Below are 19,147 nucleotides of genomic sequence, written 5' to 3'. Positions count from 1 at the left end.
ATGACTGCCAAGCATCTTCCACAAAATAGGCCACACCCATAGAATTGGTATTAATTTTTTTTCAAACCCACCACTGACCCCCATACCAATAAATAAATATCTTGGCCATTTTATTTGGAACAAAACTAACTTGGCAAATTTGACAGGATGTAATTTAATGACCAAATCTAACTCTAAGCTCATGTCTCATTTAAGCAAAATAGAACAGGAAAAATGAATTAATTATGATTTTTTAAAAATGTTCCGATAAAAATGAATCTTCTCATGCAAAGAGGGAATCTAAGCATCAACTTGCATTTTCTTTTATAGTTAACATTTCAAAGGAAAGTACACAAAAAAAAATTGATTGGATAAAACAAAAACTCCCTGCCTCTTTGTATAGCAAATTGGTTAGTTACATGAAGTTAAATCAGAGGTGATATGCTGCTGGTTCGCACCGGTTTGAGCTCCACCCACCCACCCAGACGTCTTCAAGGACATTCTGCACATGCAGAAGGACCTTCCCCGTGTGCTCCTGTTACTGAACTGGTAGTGAAGAAAATAGGATACCATTACTGAGTTAAACGTTACATATTTACACACCATAATATTAAGCATATTCATTTAAATGGGTTTCCAGAGTCTTGTGGGGATAGAATTTAGGATGTTAATGGCAAAAAAACCCCATAACTTACTTAAAATTCACAAGAGGCAAATATTAATTAACACTGAAAGAATTCAGGAGATGAGATTATCCAAACATCCCTATCATTACCTGGAGAGCAGTTTGGGAATGCTGCAATATATTAAGCAATCGGCCCTAACAGGACACAATTACTGAAGTAGAAAGCTTTCTTTGTAAATCAAAGTTAAAAAGTTTTTAAGTTTTTAATCTTCGTGAGCTTTTTTCAGATTTACCACTTTAAGTTTATCCTTTATTTTTTTCAAGAAAATATAGTCACCATAAATACATATCAACCCAATTAGTATCAGAGTTACTAAGGATAGAGTTATTAACATAATAGATGTTACTGCCACTGTTTCTTCAACATTATTTTCATTCTTGTCAATAGAAATAATGTCAAAGAAACAGTGGCAGATAACATCTATCATGCTAATAACAGTGGGATGGTCATAAGATGGCTATAATGAGTTGGCTATGGCAAGTTGTCCTAGACCAAGACTAAGGTGACCAGACGTCCCACTTTTGGTGGGACAGTCCCGATTTTTAACAATATGTCCTGTGTCCTGCGGCGTTTTAAAAAAGTCCTGATTTTTGGAAAGAATGCATGACAAGTAGTATCTTAGTTTCACTCCAAAGATTTTGAGAAATCCACCAGTGACTTCTCACTATACTAGCTGAGAGTTTCCATTAGAGGCCACCTGAGCTGCTCCCTCCCATTGGCTGGTTGCTCGGGGCCACGCCCTTCCCCTTTTGCATCCCTATTGGCCGACGGGCCTCTCCAGCTCTTTTCCCACCCACCCCCATGAAGCATCCCCACCATTCGCTTAATTGCTGCCGTACGGTCCTGGAAGGGGTGTAGTGAATTCTCCTACGTTGAATCGGATTCCCGCGCTTCCAAATGGAATTCATTCTCACTGTTCCCTCTTCAGAGAGTTAACCAAGGACAAGAGCCCCCCCGGATGGGCGGATGGGAGAATTTCTAAGCGTTTGTTGTGGGTGAGTGGGCGAAAGGGTGTCGGCAGTGCTCTCAGGACCCGCAGCGTGAGGGTGAGGGAAGAGCGGGGTAGGGCCTGAGGGAAGCTGGAGGGAGGATGCTCGGAGGGAGGGGGGAGCCAAGATGGTGGCGGCTGAGAAGGAGGAGGTCTCACATCTGCCGCTGCCACTGCCGCTGCCAAGGAATTGCAGGATGAGGTGAGGCCAGGCTGGGCCCGGTGAGGCTCCTTCCTGGGAGGGGCACTTCCAGGCACTCGGGGGTGGGGACAAGCAGGAAAAGGGAGGGGGGAAGAGGCAGGGGGTGAGGCCAGCTTTGGGGGGGCAATCTGACAGGTCGAGGAGGGGGGGCGAAGGGGGACCCTCCGCTTGAGCTATGCCGAGGCGCCAGACTACACCACCCATTGCTCTCTGCCAAGCCTGGTTCTGTGGGCATGTGTGCCGGGACTATACACCTCATCGTCCACAGCAGCAGTCCTTCCCTTTGTATTAGTTTCCACTCCCCCTCCCCATATCTGTATGCTTTTGACACCCAACCCTATATTCCTTGTATTTCTTTCCCCGGCCTTGTGTTTTGTTCCTGGGATTACAATTTCCACCGTCCCCAACTTCACACTCCCCCCTCCCCTGGTCAATGGTGTCCCGCCTTACCAATGTTAAAATCTGGTCACCTTAACCAAGACCCATTTAATACCCCATGACTTACACCATCTTTACTGCAAAAAGGGAAGCTTATAAACAAAACAATGTTTTTAAACCAGCCCTATTTTTGTAGATTTTTTAAGGCTATTCTCTCTTAGGGCATCAGAGACAATTAATGTTAGCCTATCATCAAGCTATGCAGAACCCAGCAAGATAAGCTGTTCAACAACAATCCTATATATCAGGGCTAATTGGGTTTTGGTCCTGGTCTGGAATTGGCAAGTTTTTAGGTTACAGTAATTATGTAGAGTAATTATGTACGATCAAGTCATTGTTGATTTTTTTTTTACACATTTTCCACATTTTTTTATTAAAACTGACATAAAACTTGTAAAAAATCTCTTGTTTGGGGCTTAAAAAAAAAGCAGATATAAAGAAATTATCGTCTTGGACCCCCTCAAGTCATTATTGACTCTTAATGACCATAATACCTTTTCTCAATAAACACAGACTAAGGCTTAAATTTGGTTTATCCAACATTTTTATTTCTTTAACCTCCTTTATAAACTACTGAATCAACAGAAGACAATTGTTATTTCATCAGCAATTAAAGTTTAATATTTGCTTGCTGCTTGTTCTACTATGCATCAAACTGCACAACAATTGTGTTTATATGAGATATTTACCTGGCTCCAATGACAAGTTGACACCCAGAATTTTTACCAGTTAGCCAACAACCAAGCAAGCCATCTTGCTTCCGGGAACCCCATACAGATGATGACCTGGAACGTAGCTGGCTGGAAAGGGATGGTTGATAATGGACTAATGAGCTTTCTCCCTAGATTTGACGTAATAGCCTTACAAGAAACCTGGTTAACCTAAGTGGATGAATTAGTACAACTGTAAAGATTTCAGGGATGGGCCTCCCCAGCCCAAAAAAACAAAAAAAGGGAGACCCTCTGGTGGGCTATACATTCATATAAAGCAGGAGTTGCAATGGTTGAGGGAGAAACTATATAACAAATATAAGTATTCAACACTTCCTAGCTAACAAATTTGAATATGAAAAATTTGAGTTAATACTGGTAAATGTATATATCCCTGCAAACACATCCCAGTATTATAACTCTGAATACTGGATGGACTTGGAACTTATCTTAGATGATATACTGGTATTATACCCTAAGTCCATAGTGGTATTACTAGGAAATTTGAGTGCTAGGTTGGATCCCTCTTTGTATGAATTCACCCAGAAGAAGGGAGTCCCAGGTTTTGTTTTTTTTGATAACCATCCTCAAGAGAGCCTTCAAAATTAATGCTGAGTCAATAAAGACTCAATACTAAGCATCCAAGAAGGAGCAAGTGATGAAATGCTAAGAGGCAAAGTTTGTTTCTTATATACTTATGTATGATGTTGCAATGCAAGTACAAAAGTACAGAGCTTGCGGCATATCTACATATACTTCAGCATTTTGTCATTATTATAACACATGCCAGTGCTAGTTCTTGTTTGATTATTCCTGCCAATTATTTTTCTCTGTAATCTTGTTAATGACATATAATGGGATATATTGTCAAAGTAATTATGTTGAGTTGCTTTCTTATTTATAATTTTATTCATAATCATGAGGTGGTAATGCATACAATATATGGCAGCAAAAACTAAGACACATAACATTTGTTTTGAGTAGTATTTTTTATTTTTTCATTTTCATACACTCACATGTATACTGTGCATAGCCAACACCATACAGTATTAAACAATAATTGCATCAATTCCTCTTGTCAACAATACCTCAGAAAATAGAAACCCAATATACTTCTTCCACTCTCCATACACCTCTTTCTTCCACCACCCTCCAACTTTCTATCTCCCTCCATCATCCCCCTCTACCCTACTTCCCCTCCCCATCTACCACTCGTCTCTCCAAATCCACTCCCCCCTTCCTTCTCCCCTTCCCTCCCACCCTCTCTCCCATCCCTCTCTGCCCATCTTTCTTCTTTCCCACTCCTCCTCCCTAGGTGTATTTCCACTATATGTCAATGTACTTGGCTTATCCTATTTTTAAAGAGAGATTAAAGAGAAACAGTATACATGTGAAGTCACATTACATTGAGATCTAACACATCATGTCTAACTTAATATATATCCCTCCCCCTCCCCCCCTCCTCCCCCCCCCCGACTTCCCAGAGCCTGTACACGGTATAGATTTTTAACAAACACAGTCTAAAATATATTGAGAAAAAAAAGAAATAAAAAAAGTTAATAACATCTCTACATTGATCTTAGCTTCTTCTTGCTAAGCTAACTTTGAACAATTTAAATCATTCCTGATCTTAAGCATAGGCTATCTGGAATTTCTTAGTCCCGTATTTGTTTTGTATATAGTCAATCCATTTTTTCCAGTCTTGTTTATATCTCTCATTTGAGTGATCTTTAAGATATGCTGATATTTTAGCCATCTCGGCTAAATTTGTAACTTTCAATGTCCATTCTTGAGTTGTAGACAGGTCTTCCTTCTTCCAGTATTGCGCCACCAACAGTCTTGCTGCCGTTATTAAGTGCAGAATCAAGTTAGTCTCTACCGCTGTAAAGTCAGTACTTATACCTAGCAAAAATAACTGAGGAGTAAACTTTATCCTTCTTTTAAAGATATTTTGCATAATCCACCATATTTTTATCCAAAATGCCTTAACCTTTTGGCAAGTCCACCATATATGAAAATTTGGGTTGTAAATTCGGATACATAGAAGCCAGCTTTTTAGGATCTAAATGCCATCTATAGAACATCTTATAAAAATTTTCTCTCAGGTTTTGAGCTTGTGTAAATTTCACGTTTCTTACCCAAATTCTTTCCCATGTATCCAACATTATGGGTTCTTCAATATTTTGAGCCCATTTTACCATACAATCTTTAACTAGTTCTGTTTCCGAATCCATCTGTATTAATACATTATATATCCTCTTTATATGCATTAAACTTTGGTCTCTTATTTGTTTAAATAGATTATCCTCCACTTGGATAAAACCAATTTTTTGATCTGTTTTCCACCTGGCCTGTAATTGCCCATATTGGAACCATGTTTGAACTACCTTCTCCTCTTTCAATACCTCTAAGGGTTTTAGTTGTAGTGCCCCCCTTTCCAAGATGAGGAGCTGTCTATAAGTAGTTCTATCCTGTTTTTGTGCTATATTCATATTTTCAATCACATGTCTAGGAATTGCCCACATGAGTATCTTGTTGTTTAGTTTATGTTGATATTTTTTCCAGGCCCTCAGAAAAGCATTTCTTAAAATATGACTTTTAAAATTCTTGTCCAGTTTTTTGTTGAATAACAGGTAGGCGTGCCAACCATATACCAGATCATATCCCTCAATATTCAATATCCTATCATTAGTTAAATGAATCCAATCACTAATTAAAGATAGCACCACTGCATCATAATATAGTTTTAAGTTGGGTAGTTTCAAGCCTCCTCTCTCGCGTGCATCTTGCATTATTTTCAGCTTTACCCTCGGCTTCTTTCCTGCCCATACAAATTTATTGATACCCTTCTGCCATTCTAAAAGATTCACATCTTTTTAAAGTATCGGTAACATTTGGAAAAGAAATAAAAAATTTGGTGAGATGTTCATTTTCACTGCCACTATTCTACCCAGCAAAGATAAGTGCAATTTCTCCCCTTTTTTCATCTCTATCTGTAAACTATGCCAGAGTGGTTCATAATTATACTTACATAGTTTCCCATTTGAGGTTAAGATATTAACTCTAAGATATTTGACCTTTTTGACTACCTCATATCCTAACATTCCTCCTAATTCTTCCTTTTGTTTAGTATTCATATTTATAGCTAATATTTTTGTTTTCCCTAAGTTTATTTTAAAACCAGACAGTTGACCATATTGATTAATCATATTCATTAAAACCATACTAAATTCCTGTGGTTGTTCCAATATTATGACCAAATCATCCGCAAAAGCACGCACTTTGTATTCTTGCTGCCTAATCTTAATTCCTTTTAGACCATCCAAGCCCCGTATTTTATTCAACAATACTTCCAAAGTTGTAATAAACAATAGTGGGGACAAAGGACTTGTACCTTTTCCAATTTGAAAAGAGTCTGTTAAGCTTCCATTGACTATGATTTGAGCTGTTTGATGTTGGTATATTACTTTAATTGACTGTAAAAAACTGTCTCCTATCTGCATTTTTTGCAATATCTTCAACAGAAATTGCCAATTAACTTGATCAAAGGCTTTCTCAGCATCCAAAAATATGAACGCAGCAGGAATTTGGTTGTTCTTTCCCAAATATTCTAATGCATTAATAATTAATCTAACATTACTTTTCATCTGGCTCCCTTGTATAAAACCTGTTTGGTCAGCGTGTATCAATTGTTGAATAACCAGCATTAACCTATTTGCTAGTATTTTAGTAAAAATTTTATAATCTACATTAAGTAATGAGATAGGTCTATAGTTTTTTGGTTGGGTAGTATCTTGATCTTCTTTGGGTATCAAGGATATAAATGCTGTCTTCCAAGATGGAGGTACCTTACCTTCCATTTGAATCTTATTAAATAATTCTCTAAGAGGTTCTACCATTTTTGACTGTAAATTTTTATAGTAAGCCGCTGTCAAACCATCTGTAACTGGTGCCTTCCCTGACTTTAACTGCTTAATTACCTGTAAAATTTCCCTCGAGGTTATTGGTTGGTTCAATTTTTGCCTGTGCCCTTCTTTAACTAAGGGTATTTTCTCTTTGTCTAAGTATTTGTCTATATCTAAACCATTAATTTTATCCCCCTTATGCAACTCTGTAAAAAATTCCCGAAATACCTTTTGAATCTCATCCTGTTGAAACACCTCCTTCCCTCTGTAAGTCAGTTTAGATATATTTCGAGTTTTCCTTTTTTTCCTAATCTGATAAACTAACCATCTGCTAGGTTTATTTGTGTTACAAAAAGTATTGTGTTTTGCATATAACAAGTTAGTGGCTACCTGGTCAGAGATCAACATGTCAAATGTCATAACATTTTGAAGACTAACATATTTATTATAATAAATAGATCTTCATAGCTATACTCTAGGTGATTTGGGATGGAAATTAAATGTAGGAGATTTATATGGTAGATATTGGCTCTTCATAAAACTGTTTACATATCAATACTTTAAGCTCTCTCATAGAATAACTTTATAAAGTTCTATAAACTTTATAAATACAGATAAGTGAAAACTGCATTTTTATAACACGCTGAAATATTAATTGGTAACTATGAACATCAAACATGTATTGAAGTATTTTAAGAAAACAAATCTGTTGAATTAATTGTAAAGTAAGCCTTAAAACAATTACAGAAAATGCAGACAACCACAGTGATTATTACAAGTAGAGCAAAACTGATTACATCAAACTTCTTGCAGATTACCAAAGAACTCTATTCATTGATTTGTATTACAAACTGCATCTATGTGTATTAAACAATGCTTTTCAGCTAAATTTCCACAATTATGCTTTAACTAAAGAAATGATGGGTTTGTTTTAATCTCTTGAGTTTATTTTATGTACAGAATAGAACATTTTCAACATTTTGTTTTGCTGTTAAAGTTTTAAACACAAAATAGCATAACTACAACATGTTGCTTTTCTTTATTAACTTTATTAACTTCCATCCAGACAAGCATTTCTGTACTTTTTTGGCTTGTGTTCTTGGTACTGAGGAGGTGCCCTTGGAGTAAGATTGCAGCAGGTCTTATAATATCAAATGATGATAATGATAATATGAAAGCTTGAACTGTCATCAAAGCCTCCAGTTCTGCTTGCTTGACAACTTGGAAACTTTAACTGAAGACTTCAGCCTTTCTTACTCTCCCCAAAAGCTGATGCCAGATTGGGGATTGCACTCTTTGGAAATTAAAGCCTAATGGTCTCAGTAGTGGCTTTTATATCTTGCACCTTCTCTGTTGGCACCAGTGGATCATCAGCAGGTTCAGGGAATTTTTCTGTTGGAATAATTAAGAGTCAATTTAGAATATCTAAATAACTTATACATCCATTAATGGATGGATTATATAATCTAAAAATTAACATTATGAACATTATGTAACTTTGAAAGGATCTTGGAGTTCTAGAATGCAATGTATAGTATGTCCATTCATTATTTCCCAGTCAAGGAAGGCAGGCTATAAAGTAGGCAGGCAGATGGGCAGATGTGGGATAACTCCAGATTTGATAAACCCTAAAATGATATTCCATACCTACTGTAAGCTACAATAAAGCTTAATTTGCTTGGAAAGAAATTGTATGAGCACACAAATTTGTCCTCCTGCTACCAAGAATCAATGAGAGAATAGTTGTCAGGATTCTGACTGACAAATCCAACTGAGCAAGCACTGTTGAGATGATCCAATCTTTTTATGCACAACTTTATTGAGCACATCATTTTGGCATAGATTGAAAGCAATTGGTTTAATTGTCCCCATATCTAGCTTAGGAAGAAAGATCGGGTGGAGGCACAGCCACTTGCTGGGGATCAGCAGCCCTGATGATGGCTGCTGGACTTGGCCCCAGAAATGGCAGGGGTGATGAGGCTGGCAAAGCCATCACTTCAGCAAGTTGCTTTATCCTCCATCCCTGTTCTACTCCGTGTACCTCCAGACTGAGGAACTTCTCCCTCATCTGCTCCACTGAGGAGCTGCGGCAGGCTGTTAGGTATCTCCATTCACCTAATTCCTCCCATCCTGCTACCCTCTTCACTCTCCACCTCGATACTCGAGTGAATGACATTCTAGGGGAAATCAAAGGGAACGTGGCTTTAGCCATCTTTGGTGTCCTCCTCTGCCAGAATTCTTCCTCTGCCTGAGTTCCTCAGTTGCCTTCTCCCCCACTGCCTGTTGCTCGACTTTCTCTGCTCAGGCTTTTGGACGGGTCACCATACCTGGGTTTTGAAATATGCCTGGGTCATCCCCAGGACTTTCTTTGCAGCTGATTCCCTTTTGCACTTCATCACCATGATCTTCCCAGAGTCTTCACAGCTCTTCTAGACAGGTTGCCGGGGCTCAGGATCCCCAAATTTTCATTTGTTAGTTGGATTTTGGTAGAGCTGGTTTAATGTCAGGGTTCTGACTGACAAATCCAGCTGAGAAAGTACTGTTGAGATGATCCAATCTCTATGTAAAATTTTATTGAGTACATCATTTTGGCAGAGAGTGAAAGCAAAACCAGCTCTACTTAATTCCTGCAGTTTTCGCATAGTTAAAGAATAATTTCTTCAATGTGACCTGCACCAATGTACAGGTCACATTGTCCAATTAGACATCTAGGTATTGTTTTGGAAACTTGTCCAAGTCCTTGCCGACCATATGGTTACATGACCTTGGTTTCCACGGGATGGTTTCTTGTTGCCTGGAACTGGCATTCCAAACCTAGTCTTTCCTCCTCCCTGGTTCTGTGGCAAGTTAAGAAGCAAAAATGGCTGCAACAGCATACTCATGCTTTGAACTTGAAAATAGTGCCAAATAGTTTGCCTTCTTGACTAGCTGTACACACATTGCTTCATTCTAATTGTAAAAACTCCTCAGTATATAGTAATAATGGTAGTTCAAATATGCATTGGAAAGCCATTTCCTGGTTGTTGTTTTTAAATGAACCTGGAGATGAATCAGGAAATCTTGTAGTGTGAATGCACCAAGTGCTGATGCTGAGCATACTTCAGCCAGATAGAACACACAAGCTACACCGAAGACTGATCAAATGGAATCATGTTTTGCTTTGCATAGTTTTGCTTTCAGGGTGATAGAATAATATAACTAAAGAAAACAGTACATATTGTTTTATTGTTTTCATATACACAGGTCTCTTTTCATATCCATTGTGCTGTTATCACTCTTATTTTATAATTGACTTACCTTTTTTTTTTGCTTCTGTTTGTTATGGTTTTTCTCCCAAGCAATCATAGGTATAATTAATGTCAGAAAACATTCATCATAATCAATTACAGCTAATCATGCATGGCTGTAAAACAATCTTGGGTGTCAATTCACTTAGAGAAATCTGATTATCTTAAAATATATATTAATATATATTAACTGGAAAAAATGGAGCAAGATGTGCTATAGGAGCATTTTTCTAAAGCAGTATCATAATACATGAAAACATAATGTCATACTAATATGATAGATTTCAGTTGAGAAGACAAAAGTAGGATTCATCTTGGTTTTCCAATTCAACTACTGTACAAAAAGGTACAAGGCAGCCATGTAAATAGTACTTTGTTTTGATGAGCCTGACAGTTTAGTCTGTAGCCATACCTTCCACTGAAGAGATGGTGAAAGAACTCAATATGATAAATTTGGCAATTTTTGTCATCCAAACCTTTGTTTATGATCTTGGTGAGAAGACCAAATCTACTTGTCTTGAGCGATCCCACAATGAATCCAGCACAGAACAAGAAACTACTTCTCTGAGACCTTCTAGAACTTGAAGAAACATTTAAACCCATAACTACTAGTCAATAGTCTGACAATCTCAGTGGGCAAAAACTTTCCTTCCAGTGGGAAAGCTGCTTATGTCAATCACTGATGGGAAGGAGGCAGCTCATAAGACAAGTTTAATGTTATAGGATATGAAAATGCATAAGAATTTTCTTTGGATGTAAGATATTCTTTAATAACATTCTAAAAGTCACATCTGGTTTCCAATTGTAGGTCAAAATATATTTATAATATTTTACAGTCACTTCTGTTTGCAACATCTTACTTACATGGTTTGCTAAGATTGAACAACAGCAATAACAATGTTTAATAATATAATAGGAATAACATTACCTTTATCAATGTCTATCTTCTCACATTCTTTTTCCCAGTTGTCTACCAAGATGGGAAAAACCAGTTTTGCAAATTGTTGTAGTGGACATGCATATGAGCAGCCAGGCAATGTGACAGGATAAGATTCTTTTGAAGTGTCATTTTGAAAATACATTTCAATAGTGTGAAGTCTGATTTACAGAAGCAAGGAAAAGGGGGGGGGGAATCACATGTTGAATGATATTTTTCAAAAATGCAGTACAGATCTAGAAATTCATTCTGGAAATGAGAAATATAATTCAATCATATGGAACCACAGTTTGTCTACCTGATTCTTAAACTTTCTGATTTGGAGCGGAGTACCATTTCATGACACTGTTCTGAACTGCTCCAGAAAAGAACTATCCCAAAAAACTAGTACTTTAGTATTGAAAGATTAACTCGTGAATATTTGAAGTTCTAGTTTTCTCTTGCTTTTCTGTTTGAAGGAAAGCTGTAGGAAGCTGTAGGATATAGAAAAGTATTCTATATCCCTATGGGATGATACATAATAGAGAGCAGCCTGGAAGGAAAGAGCAGAGATAAATCTCACCTGTTCACCTATTAATAAATTGATGTTTGTGACATTCCCTATTTTGTCAATAGGGAAGTTCCTCTTCTTTAATATAGTATTTAATAGATCATTCAAAATTCAAAGTGTGGCCATCAATACAAAACATTTTCCTAGTCCTGACAAAATTGAATGGATGCTGTCATTTGATAACAAAAATCAATTGACTGTTAAGGATAAAGCTACCAGAACCAGATCACTTGTAAAACTCTATGTCACCATCAGGGGTGTGTTCCTGCCAGTTCTAACCTCTTCTATAGAAGAGGTTCCACAAATCCACTGTGCCATTTAGATCCGGTTCCAGTTCCCTCCCCCAACCTGTCCGCACCATGCTTGCCCCCCCACTGCTCACTGATTGGCTGGCTCACCAATTACCCCACCCACCTCTAAGAGTCTTATTTAAACCTTAAAGTCTTAAAGCTGTCAAGTTTGAACATCCCTGAGTTTTTTTTCTAAAGGGTTAGGGGTGCAAGGATCTTGTAACTTGACAGCTTTAAAACTTGCACACTTCAATACCAGAGTTCCTGAGCCAACATGACTGGAGGAGGAATTCTGGGAGTTGAAGTCCATAAGTCTTAAAGCTGTCAAGTTTGAACATCTCTGGGGTTTTTTCTCTCTAAAGTGTTAGGGGTGAGAGGTTTTGTAACTTGACAGCTTTAAGACTTGTGTGCTTCAAATGCCAGAGTTTCTGAGCCAATATTTTAGTTGCTAAGCAAGAGTGTTGTTAAGTGAGTTTCACCACATTTTACAAGTTGGCCACGCCCACCCAGTCACATGACTGCCAAGCCACTCCCACTTAGTCACATGGCTAGCAAGCCACTCCTACCCTGGTCATATGCCAGCAAGCCACTCGCACAAAGCAGGCCACACCTACAGAAGAGGTTCTAAAAAATTTTGAAACCCACCACTGGTCACTATGATGGAGAAGCAGAAAACTCCTTTTTTATTTTTGCAGCTCAGATCTGTCAGTTCTAGCTGAAGATCACAGTATGTGTAGAAAGAAGGTAGCTCAGGATCTACTGGTGAATTTCTGGGTGAGCTGCAGGATTTTGATTCCTTTTTCTTTAACAGAAGCAATTACTACAAAGCCATTGCACCTACATTAGGTTGTGGAAAAAGAAAGTTTGGGACAAGAAGTGGGATTTGTGTGTGTGCAAAGATCTGTGAACTTGATACTAATCACCCAATCTGGGAATGAATATGTATTCACAAATAACCTGTTTCTAATGTTGTTATATATTTGTCCACCAAGGTACTTTTGTGGAGATCCAGCCAGGAAAAATTAATTGATTTCATAAGTATGCTTATGTTCACCCTATGTTAAATACTTGCCCATTTTCTTCTTCATATTGTTCAAAAATCTGGCAAGAGGCATAAGGTGGTAGTTTATAATTGTATATATTGAGCGCCATCTGCAAAGCACCAAGAGTAGTGTCATGCTGTAAAGTGAGGGAGAAAGGTATTTGTTAATATTATTGTGAATAGAATATTGCTAATTGCAATTTCTTTATATTGATATGCATATAATACCTCTTCAACTATTTTTTCTGTAGTAAATAACAATGTTTTCTTTGCTCCAAATACACACAGATCTTTGCATTAATTACAGGTTATATTATGCATTTTTCTAGAAGGACTCCTGTATCTTTAAAACAAGGCCAGGGAATTACTACCTGATGTACCATCTTAATATTTTCAGGGACATTGAAAGGATGCCTACAGGAATAGGTAGGTCAGAAGGGGAGGGAGGAGGGAGGGAGATTGATTAAAGTAATTCATAATGGAGGTGAAAGCAGGTGGTTTTGTTAGTCGTGGAATAAATCTAGAAGAGGGAACATCAGCTGAAACCCAGAAGAAGGCAAAAGACTATAATGTTGCCAGAAAAACTGAATGAGCATAAGTGAAACATTGAGACAAATTTAAGGGTCAGATAATGAAGCTCTCACATTGGAAAACATGGCTCTAGTAATTAGAGAAGAAAAGATTGAAAAAAAATTGGAGTAATAATGTAGCTAGAATAAGCCATCATGACATCTGATAACTGATAGTGTCAGTATTAAAAACCAAATAAAACCTAAGTAAGTTGTCTTGAATAAAATTTATTGATATGGTTGCTAAGAGTTGATAGTGACTTTTGTAATAAAATTAACCAGTCAGACTACCAATCAATTGTTTTATTCTATCATAATTCTTTTTCATCAAAACTAAGAGACCAGAAGCCACTACAAAACTACTTTAATAAAGACTCTGATCTTCCACAGATTTCAGCTAATACATTTCAGTAAAGTTCAGCAGAATTGTTTGCATTCTATAGTTGGCTGAATGGCTGCTGGCTGAATTTTAAAGACACTTACTGCAGAATAGACTATCATCTTTCTTTTCTGAGGAAATCGAGCTTCTGAGAACTTTTGTAGAATATCTTTCACAAGAAGACCTTAATGAAAGAGTAAATAAGTGTTATTAATAATGGTTGGAATATACTTTAAATATTCCTAATATTTAGTTAGCAGGAAAAATTGAGATTCTTAATAAAGAAAGAGTCTATTAAAGAAACTAATGAATGATAATTTAATTCTAGCAATTAAACCAAAATTAAGCTGGTTAATGTTAAGCAGATGTCTTATTTTCTCATACAGTAGAAATAAATAATGTATATTTTATCCATAAGAAATATATCTCAAGATGTCTTATGTCTTTTAATTTAATAATTTAAATAATTACTATTATTATTCTGCTAGATTCATCTAGTCCATTATTCCTTTAGAGAAAAGAAACAATTCTTTTCTCTACATCAGGGGTTCCCAACCTTTTCTATACCCCGCACCCCCTAGAACACTTCTGATATATTGTTGCACCCCTTACAAAAGTAAATAATTATATGCATATAATTATGCATATACAGTATAACTTTGAAACTTCTAAACCCAGGTTTTTGCATCCCAAGTTTTTGCATGGAATGGTTGGGAATCCCTGCTCTACATTCTTTCTCATAGCAATGAAAAACCATTATAAGATCATTTTCAATTTACAATCATGAGAAAATTCTATGTGACCCAAAACTTCCAATTCCATTATTTACATTATCCACATTTCCTATGCTCATGCAATTTTCTGAGAGATAATTGTATTTGTTAGTACATAGATTCCATACCATCCATATATAGACTGTCCATGTTGTACCTGTCTATTTAAACCTGGTTAATTTGTGTCTTTTAAAAACATTTTAGATTGCTAAGGTTTTTGTATGCAATATATTTATACTTTGGAATAATTAGAGATTTAGATAAAACTATTATTTATCATAAAAAAGATATTGTTCAGTTCCTGATAACTACATGGGCAATTATTCAATTATTTTCCTGAGCAATAATAAGGTAATAGTTTGCCATTACAGGCTTCTGTGAATTAGATACTTATAACACATTCATTAAAAATGTAATGATAAAAACAATAATGTAACTTGTGAAGACAAAATTAAAAATACAGCCAAAGTGAAGATTTTAACACTGCAATTTTAATGGAAAAGATTTTGGTCATGTGTATTGTATTATGAAATGGAAACTCTAAATGCAAGTACAAGAAGCCAATATGTGGTGAAATATACCAGAATAACTATATACGTATGCCAGTGAAGTGCAACAAAAATTTATCTGGAATAATGACACTTCTCCACTGGTGTAGCTCAGAGGTAGTATTCAGCAGGTTCTGATCAGTTCTGGAGAACCAGCAGCAGAAATTTTGAGTAGTTCGGAGAACCGGTAAATATCATCTCTTACTGGCCCTGCCCTCATCTATTCTCTGCCTCCCAAGTCCCAGCTGATTGGGAGGAAATGGGGATTTTGCAGTAACCTTCTCCTGGAGTGGGATGGGAATGGAGATTTTACAGTATCCTTCCCCTGCTACACCCACCAAGCCATGCCACACCCAGCCCCGTCTACAGACCGGTAGTAAAAATGCTTGAATCCCATCACTGGTGTAGCTGTCACTGTGTGGAACTGATTTTAGCAAAGATTTGGGTGGAATAGAAAATAAAATGATTAATTTCAAATCCTGTAAATTTCATCCTTTAGGTTAACAAACGATTGTCTTTTGGTCCATTTTAAGTCTACTGTAGATATACATTAATGCAAGGGTTCTTCATATACATTTGTAGAAGGGACTGTATGTTGGAATCAAAGGGGGCACTGCCTACATAATACATTGCAATATTTACCTTCTGCAATCAGTGACGTGCGGTGAGGTTCATGGCTGTGAGGCAAGCGGGCAAAAGCCTCCCTATATCTGCCAGTGCCAGCCACCCCCGAAGCCCCGACGCGTCCCACTCTATGACACAGCCTTCCGAAAGCTGTCCCCGAAGCCCCGACGCATCCCGCTCTATGGCCACTGCATCCGTCATAGAGCGGGACGATGGCCATAGAGTGGGACTCATCGGGGCTTCGGGGGCGTTTTTCTTTTATGCTTTTATGTAAAAAAAACCCAAATCAGATGTGCACTCGAGAGAGGCAGGGGGGAAACCGAGGGGTTGACAGGGCATTGATTTTGGCGCGTTCTTGCCGCCTCGCTTAGAACTACCCACCAGAAATGAAGCAGTCTTGCAGCCCCCAGTGGCCCCTTTGCTCGCGGGGTACAACAGCCCACCCTTCAACTCGTTGTTTCCTTCCAGGTGGCTGGAGAGCCGCTTGTGACAAGGCGCACCACCTCAAGCTACCTGCAGCGGCGCTTCCCTCCCTCTGCACCCTGCCTGCCTGCTGGTACCGACTCTCCAGGCATCTTCTTCACCGGGCAAGCCCTCTGCAGGGCAAGGGAGTGACCGGGCAAGGCGGAGTCAGGAGGGGGGCAGACAAACTCCATGCCCGCCTCTTTCTTCCAGCAGTGCCAAGAGTCACTGGTGGCAAAGAGCTCGGCGTCATCGCCCGGCTGGAGGGGAGGGCATGGGGTGTGGGAGACCAGCCTCTGGGAAGCTCACCTCTCCGGATGGCCCTGTAAGCCTCAACAACCCCCCTCCGGCTCGCTCCATCCCATCTGCCAGAACTTCTCCCATGTGCCGTCATGAGGTGAGCGCTCCGCTCCGTACTGGGCGCTGCTGCGGTGCTTGTCCTGTCAGCCTGCACCTCTCTCTGCACAGGTAAAAGGGAGCACCAGGAGCCTGCTTGGGCCGGCGGGTCGGAGGTTATGCTCGGCAGTGCTTGCTTCCCCCCAACCCTTCCCCTTGGGTCTTGGGAACGGCAAACAGGGCAGCAGAGTGTTTTCTTGCATTGCAATCATCTTTTTGGCCCGATTGAAAATTATTTGCTTTCCATCTCAAAGCCTTACAAAGTTTATCCAAATAGCGTTTTCTGGGTCCACTTTCGGAAAGCCCTGGCACAGCTTTCCAAAAGCTGCCCCTGAAGCCCTGATGCATCCCGCTCTAAGGCCGTCATCCTGCTCTATAGCTGCTGCAGCTGTCTCACCATGTCAATTCACAGCCCTGAGCTGAACCGGAACCGGACACCCAAGCTGCTGGTGGTGGCAGTGGGAGCCACATGAGTGGCCATGATTCCCCCCTCCCCAGCCAGCCAGCCCAGCCAGCCCATTCTTCCCCCCGGCGTGGCGAGCTCCAATGGGCTTGGCCTAGCAAAAGAAAGAAAGTGCCAGTCCACCAGCAGAGGTGGGTAAAAGACCCGCCTCTGCTGGTGGGCTGTCCCTCTCTTCTCAAACAAGCTGCCCTCCCTGCCTCTCCCCATTTCCTCTCTTCTCAAAAAAACTCTCTCTCAAATTGAGAGAGAGTTTGTTTGAGTGAAGTAAAGAAACAAACAAACACAGACACACACACACACCAATTACTTAGAATAAAAATTACTTACAAATTACAATAATTTTGAATTCCTCACCCCTCCCTCCGACCCACATACCTTTTCCAGCTGTGTCACAGAGGATTTCAACTCTGGTCTTGCCTGCCATGATGAAAATGTAAAAATGTAAAAAGAAAAAGGCAAGAGCTACTGAAGCCAGGCTGGGTTAGCTGCTGCCAGAGTCCCCAATGGATGACTCTGCTTAACTGTTTTAAAAAAGCCTCTAAAAAAGTGCCCTCTACAGGAGGAGGCGAGAGAACCCCGTGCCTCCTTTGCATAAGGAATTTTTTGCTTTTTAACCCTTGCTTAACTCTGCTCAAGTGATCATAAAGATAGAGTAAAGGAGGCACGTGGTTCTCTCGCCTCCTCCTGCAGTTAAGCACTAAGCAGTCATCTACTGTGACTCTGGTAGCAACTACCTCAGCCTTTTTCCTTTTAATTTTTTTTCTTTTCATGATGACAGTGGTGAGGTCCTACCTCCCCTGCCTCCCCTGACTGCACTTCCCTGTCTGCAATATATGTTTTTCTGAATTTTGAAGATATCAGGAAACCTGCATTCTAATGCTTCTAATCAATTTTTACTAAATGGCCATGCAGGACTTTTGTTATGTGATCTCCACTGATTACAGTGAACTTCTGGTTGCTTCTGGGATCTTCAGAAAATTCAAGTGCTGATGATCTCCTAAAAAATCTTTTATGGCACAGCACCTGGTTATCTGTCAAGCTAGCTATTTTCTTCTTTTATGTCTAGTTTTTTTTTTTTTTTTGTATTACAGGACCTAGAGTCAGTGTTGAAATGAAAGGAACGAAGGATGGAAAGAAGGAAATTACAAAGGTGACTTACATCTTTTTCTTTCACATTTTTTAGTTTGTTGCAATTGATAGCAAATAATATGATAAGGAAAGCAGATTTTTAAAAAACAACAAGAACAGCACTCCTATTTGTCTTACTGGCCTCATAGTACATCTGTTTAATATACTGTTTTCAATATTAATTATTTTTTGGCAATATTAATTAATTTTACAGTATTTATATAGCTTCCTAGTTCATATGCGGATTTCATGGGGGCTTACAATAATCTGTAAAAAATAAAAAAAGGTAAAAGTACATTTCCTTCAGGCACCAGGGCAGTCATCCCACAGCTCAACCCCAATCCTAGTCCAATACTTGAGGAAAAAGTCGAACTCTTCATGGCCTTCTGGAAGGCTAAAAGGATGGGGATCCCTTGGAAGTCAGGTGGGAATCCATTCCAAAGGGCTGGGGTGGCCACCATGAAAGCATGCCTCTGAGTCCCATCATTTGTTAAATGGCAACATTTAAGTCAGGGGAACAGGAGGGCACATTCCAGGGTGGGTTTCTGCGAGTTCTAACCTCTTCTATAGAAGAGATTCCACAAATCTATAGTGCCGTTTAAAACTGGTTCCAGTTCCCTCCCCCCGCCCATCCGGACATCATCAAGATGAAGAGCAAGAGGAGGAATTCTGAGAGTTGAAGTCCACAAGTCTTAAAGCTGTCGGGTTTGAACACCCCTGGTTTTTTTTCTAAAGGATTAGGGGTGCAAGGGTCTTATAACTTGACAGCTTTAAGTCTTGGTGCTTCAAAT

At 39.0% G+C, this 19,147-nt stretch overlaps 1 protein-coding gene across 1 annotated transcript in view; it reads right to left on the bottom strand.

Annotated features, from left to right (window-relative positions):
* Positions 1–8,012: 8,012 nt before the first annotated feature.
* The window catches only part of LOC106552073 (prostatic acid phosphatase-like), a 70,099-nt gene continuing 58,964 nt past the window's right edge, over positions 8,013–19,147 (bottom strand). Inside the window, exons 8-11 of the mRNA XM_087714388.1 lie at positions 14,067–14,146; positions 13,045–13,151; positions 11,124–11,293; positions 8,013–8,300 (exon numbers count right to left, since the gene is read on the bottom strand). Coding sequence (XP_087570514.1) covers positions 8,212–8,300; positions 11,124–11,293; positions 13,045–13,151; positions 14,067–14,146 — 446 coding nt within the window. The 3' untranslated portion in view covers positions 8,013–8,211. The remainder of the gene's footprint in view (positions 8,301–11,123; positions 11,294–13,044; positions 13,152–14,066; positions 14,147–19,147) is intronic.

The sequence above is a fragment of the Thamnophis sirtalis genome, unplaced genomic scaffold (assembly GCF_051295495.1).
Source record: "Thamnophis sirtalis isolate CommonGarterSnake01/CBP01778 unplaced genomic scaffold, rThaSir2_p1.2 scaffold_4, whole genome shotgun sequence".
Taxonomy (NCBI): Eukaryota; Metazoa; Chordata; class Lepidosauria; order Squamata; family Natricidae; genus Thamnophis; species Thamnophis sirtalis.
Note: the sequence above shows the minus strand (reverse complement) of the source record. Positions and strands in the feature narration are given on the sequence as shown.